The sequence below is a fragment of the Hermetia illucens genome, chromosome 3 (assembly GCF_905115235.1).
Source record: "Hermetia illucens chromosome 3, iHerIll2.2.curated.20191125, whole genome shotgun sequence".
NCBI classification, from domain to species: domain Eukaryota; kingdom Metazoa; phylum Arthropoda; class Insecta; order Diptera; family Stratiomyidae; genus Hermetia; species Hermetia illucens.
In genome coordinates, this window is record NC_051851.1 from 138,340,017 (window position 1) to 138,346,016 (window position 6,000).

Genomic DNA, 6,000 nt, shown 5'->3' on the forward strand with positions numbered 1-6,000 from the left:
AGGGCCATCGAAAAATTTACGACCACATGCAAGCTCTTTCGTGATGAGGTATACATTCTTAAAATCATTGCGATCTGCGGCATCTTTCATGATCGGCACAATAGCAAATTCCCTTTGGTGACGGCGTACACTACGCTGAACTGTGTAGCACCCAAGAAAAGACTATTTTTGATGGCGACCCAATGCTCATCAATATTCCCAGGCGGGTTGCTTAGTATATCCGCCGTCCGATCAGAAAGATAGCTCTCCCACTGTCGACGGAGAACTGGGACATACAAGCGGCCGATGTTGAACTTAGCGGGTCGCAGCTTTCCAACCTTACGAAAAGTGATAAACACAACACGCAAGTGTACGTAAGCGACCATCAGGTGACCCCTTTCGAGGCCGATATCAGCGCCTCTTTTGTCACGCGCATCCAGGAGGCAACTCCTAGATCTTCTGCTAATCACAAAGTGATCGATCTGATTGCTCGTACGAACAATGTGCCACCAATGACGGGGCGGCGGAAGTTGCAGAAATGCTCCCTCCATTACATTTGCGGTCGCCAAGACCGAGTTCCCTTATCACATGTCCGAGGAAGTTGTTGTCGGGTCCCACCTTAGCAGATTACTTATCACGAAGCCTCTCCTGAACTGCGTTTAATTACGCGTAGAAAGCATCCTTTTCCACTATATCGAAAGTCTGTCAGACACCGGCTCCCAGGTCAAGAGAGCGTGCCTTGCGATAGCCGCCAGAAACAATCCGACTTTCCAGAGTACAAAAGCACATTGCCACTAGTGTAGCAAGAGAGGAGTAGTCCCCAGACTCCCACCATCGTACTTCGCTTAGACACAAAATCTCCAGCTTATATCGCTGGAATTCCCGTTCAAGTTGGAAAAATCAAGCATTTTAAGGACCCTCGAAACCCTTATTGAGGAGCTTGTGCATATTTCAGAAACCGATCATAGTCGGTTTTCGATAGTCAAAGGCCGCAGCCATGAGGGCAGTCCCTATCCCAGACGTAATTGACATTTCGGTAGCAATAAAGTTTCAAAATTTGAATGTTGCTAGCTCATAACTATCCCTTTTAGTCGCCTCTCACGACAAGCAGAGAATACTTTGGGTGTATTCTTAAGGCCAACTCACAGAGCTCAAGCTTCAAAAGGCACACAAAATCTTCTCAGTGCTTTCAAGAGTTTCTCCGAATGTCGATAAGGCGAAATACAGTCGGTGGTGATCGTAGCTATAGTAATGACATTCATACTTCTGTTAACATCACCCATGCAAACAGAGACGCTGACAGGCCAAGAAAGGGCAAAGAAGACAAGTTCGTTTTACCGCGCTCTGCGAGTGGGTAGCCCATTTAGGATAATATCAGATGTGGAAACGTTAATTACGGCAAACAATAATTTCAATTAATATTAATTAATCACTTAGGGAATGCAGGTGATGTACTAGAAAAAGGGGGTGGATAGATAATCAAGAAATACAAGGCTTTAAGGGGTTGACAGAACAAATCCCCGAAGAGTGGGTGGACGCATCATCTCATCCTTTATATAAGGAAATGGTTTGAGCGGAGACACGGGAAAAGAACTACCATATTATGCACCGAGGCTGTTATAGACAATATCTGTATCCATTTGCCATCGATGATTATGCAAATGATATGGTAGCATACCGAAGGACCAAGAAGACATGTTATGCGATTCCTTCGATGCTGAAAAAGGGAGATTGAACAGAGTGTTAGAGACGAAAATGTGTGCCCAGAATATATTGCAGCTACAGAGATGAGATGTTTAACTGCGAGAAAAACTGGCTTGCAGCTTTCTCTACAATTATAAAAATATAGGACGAGGAAGACTTCGGATCATAAAGATCAAACGGCAAGCCCAACACACACAGTAATTCGTAAAAGGTGATCCTGTAAGAGCAGATTTAGTTGACGAAAATTATATGTATATGTCCCAGCTCTAGATTAGGTACTCACGTAGGCAATCGGATTGTACACTTCCATGTTACAAAAAATATATATGTATGTCTGTGTATATCAATCCAAACATGAACTATTCAAAATTAGGACAAGCAAAAAATAAATTCAGCGCGTCTACACTTCAAATTCCAAACTACTTTAGAAAACAATCTTTTAATTGTAATACTATCTTGACTGGGGATTAAAGTGTCTACTTCTTTTATGTTTATGAGAAAATGTCAAATATTTCAAGATTTGATCTAGATTTGAGACATACTATATGTTCAAGGTAATTTTTCAAAATGGGGTCACGAAGAGAAGGTTCAACTAGGTTTTAGCATATACCCAGAAAAATTAAAGGATATTTGCACATTCCGGTTTTTCTGTATCTGATTTGTTGGGCCAATGAATTGTTAATTATTTAAACTAGACATGAACAACCTTGAAATGTTAATTTTGGTACTATTTTTGATTCAATATTTTGATGCACATAATATAATACATACTATGTTTGCCTAACTTCTCTTGAGCACATACCTGAAATCCAACTTCCCGAAAATCCCCGAAACGTAATTGTCTTATTCAGGAAATCATCTAAACTGAATGGTTTTAGCGTTGATGCGGATTGCTTCTTTCCCGGTGTTATAAATGGTATTCCGGCCACTGAATGCGCCAAGTTACACCAAGCTACAATTAAAACCGCCCACACTGCACGTTTCTGGGAATCACACGATAAAGAAAAATACAATTCAAGTCGTCCACTATGAGCAAACAGCTTGCAAATCTCACCATTCTGTCTCGCTGTGTTACGTAGTATCCACCAGCATAGACTGATATGTGCAACTAGATGAGTGAGAGCCTCTATGGAATTATTTATGCAAGTAACTTTCACTGGATGGAACCGATAACTCGATTGCCTAAGACCTATGCGAGTTGACCGCGACTCCCGCGGAAAGTTCACTAGACGAACGGTGCCCGAAGGGTAGTCAAGACTGACTGCACTAGTTAATTCCAAGAAGGCTTGCTTACAACTACCCAACTTGAGAAAGAATCGACACCAACTGACACCACAGAAATCGTGAATCGACCGTTCAAACCTGACTAACTCTGAACAATAATTTTTATGGCGGTCGTTAGAGCTGAATTGTGGAGTAAAATTTATCGAAAACTGATTGTGTTTGTTAAGAAATATTAAATACGCTCATGTCCTCTGCGGTCATAAAATAAATCGATTGATAAGAGGCAACAATAAGAGTCTCAAGATTAATCCCGGCGGCGGTGCTAAGTAGGTACGAACGGGTAGACTCCAGAAGGCGACATGCCATAAAGTTCAGAATACTAATCAGTGCTTATGAGGAATTCATACATGACGGAAATCTACATGTTAGCATGCTTACTTTGCGAAACCAGTAAAACTTACAAACGTTTGGGCGTTAAAGATAGCGAAAGGCAATAACGAAGAATGTGAAAAGACATTGACATGGACACATCTATATATTTTACCAAATCTGGATTTGGAATTGGGACTTGAAGATAAAATTATTGAAGGTCATGAACCGAATGAGGGTGTAATAATTTAGTCCGCTCCTAATTTATTGTGAAGATAAATTTAAGCCGATTGGCTTTCAGTTTACACTGAATCGCTTTTTTGGGCAGTCTTGTAGACTACGTTGTACGAGTGTACATATCTTTTGAAACCATCTTGTATAGTTTTTGAATCTTATACTTCAGCAAATTAGTTAAATCGCTTACCTTATCGAAATCGATTTATTATTTTCTGTACTTTTTTCCTAGCACGGAAATCTTCGAAGGAAACTGAGGCAGGCACCTGTATATAAAATACCCAGTTTCCTAAATCCCCAATCCTTTCCGTTTCTCTGAGAGAGCCGTAGAGTGTTATACTGTGTCTTGATCTAGTTCTCCTCAGTTAATCTATCCTCCATCGACTGCGCTCGAAATCGAAATTTCTAACTTTCAGTGGAGACTGAGAGAGCTCTGATAATCAATACGAGTTGAGTATTACCAATCACGATAGCAGGACAATCCTTTACTTATGGCAACCGCACTTAAATCTAGTTTCACCGATTCATTTTGGCGTAAATAATGGAAATTGAAAACGAGTCGGAATAAGAAACTTCAACTAATATTTTTTTATCCGTATATAGCTACAAATCGAACATATTCCTTCATATTTTTCCAAACTACAAGACATACGTACATATTACAGTCATATTATCATCATCACCATCAACGGCGCAACAACCGGTATCGCGTCTAGGCCTGCCTTAATAAGGAACTCCAGACATCCCGGTTTTGCGCCGAGGTCCACCAATTCGATATCCCTAAAAACTGTCTGGCGTCCTGACCTACGCCATCGCTCCATCTTAGGCAGGGTCTGCCTCGTCTTCTTTTTCTACCATAGATATTGCCCTTATAGACTTTCCGGGTGGGATCATCCTCATTCATACGGATTAAGTGACCCGCCCACCGTAACCTATTGAGCCGGATTTTATCCACAACCTGACGGTCATGGTATCGCTCATAGACTTCGTCATTGTGTAGGCTACGGAATCGTCCATCCTCATGTAGGGAGCCAAAAATTCTTCGGAGGATTCTTCTCTCGAACGCGGCCAAGAGTTCGCTATTTTTCTTGCTAAGAACCCAAGTCTCCGAGGAATACATGAGGGCTGGCAAAATCATAGTCTTGTACAGTAAGAGGTTTGACCCTATGGTGAAACGTTTCGAGCGGAACAGTTTTTGTAAGCTGAAATAGACTCTGTTGGCTGACTACAACCTTGCCCAGATTTCATCGTCATAGCTGTTGTCGGTTGTGATTTTCGACCCTAAATAAGAAAAATTTTCAACGGTCTCAAAGTTGTAATCTCCTATCTTTATTGTTTTCGTTTGACCAGTGTAATTCGATGTTGTTCATTCTTTGGTTTTTGGCACTGACGTTGCCACCATGTACTTCGCCTTGCCTTCATTAATGTGCAGCCTGAAATCTCGCGCCGCCTGCTCGATCTGGATGAAGGTAGGCTGTACATCTCGGGTTGTTCTTCCCATGATGTCAATATCGTCAGCGTAGGCCAGTAGTTGGGTGGACTTGAAGAGGATGGTACCTCTCACATTTACGTCTACATCGCGAAGCAATTTCTCCAGGGCCAGGTTGATGAGGACGCAAAAACTGTTTGATTACTTAAAAAATAACAAGTAATAAACACTAAACCGGATGCTTTCACGTAGATACGATTCAAATTGCTCGATGACGGTTCGCGTTTTCTTTTCCGCCTTGTGAGAATTTATTTTTTAAACCATTATTATTAAAAAATGAGCCTTCCGAATTGGTTTTTTTTTAACGGATATGGGAATTTCGCCGGTGAAACTATAGTAACGTATAAAACATAGAGTCATCTTCTAACGCGAGGAATCTACTGCCAACTACGAGGGTAGGACAATCCTTTGATCAAGAAACCAGACTTAAATCTAGTTTCATCGACCAATTTCGGGGTAAGTCTCGAAGTGCCGAGCATAAGAAATGAATTTTGTAAAATGTCGTATGACGGACTTAAATGCGAAGAACCGTACCTATCTTCTTGAATACAATCTTCGATAGGCACTTAAGTGCAGGTGCATCTAAACGTTCAGATGTGAGGTATACCTCTGCCTTAGCGATTGGAAATATCGGATTCGATTTTTTTCGTTTTCAAAATAGATACTGAGCGAAATCCCAAGAAGTTCAGCGTGGCATGAAAGAATTTGCTATTGTGCTGACCAGGGAAGCGGAAGATGCCGCAGATCGCAATGATCTCGGAAGTGTATTGCAAATCTTTCGATGGTCCTCTGAAGGACATCAACAGTCGATTTTTCATCCACGATGATCAACAGCTGAAGAAGTGGAAAGAACACTTCACCATGGTTTTTGATCGTATTACATCCGGTGAGCCTCCTCCGTTTGTGATGAAATGACTAGTCACCGTAGTATGCGGATACGGACTCTTCCTCCAAGCAGAAGAGAAATCATTTCGGCCATCAACGCACTCAAACGGAGTAAA

At 41.5% G+C, this 6,000-nt stretch overlaps 1 protein-coding gene across 1 annotated transcript in view; it reads right to left on the reverse strand.

Moving 5' to 3' along the window:
- Positions 1–3,072, reverse strand: part of LOC119652270 (venom dipeptidyl peptidase 4) — a 42,946-nt gene extending 39,874 nt beyond the window's left edge. Inside the window, exons 1-2 of the mRNA XM_038056254.1 lie at positions 2,738–3,072; positions 2,486–2,666 (exon numbers count right to left, since the gene is read on the reverse strand). Coding sequence (XP_037912182.1) covers positions 2,486–2,666; positions 2,738–2,740 — 184 coding nt within the window. The 5' untranslated portion in view covers positions 2,741–3,072. The remainder of the gene's footprint in view (positions 1–2,485; positions 2,667–2,737) is intronic.
- Positions 3,073–6,000: the final 2,928 nt, after the last annotated feature.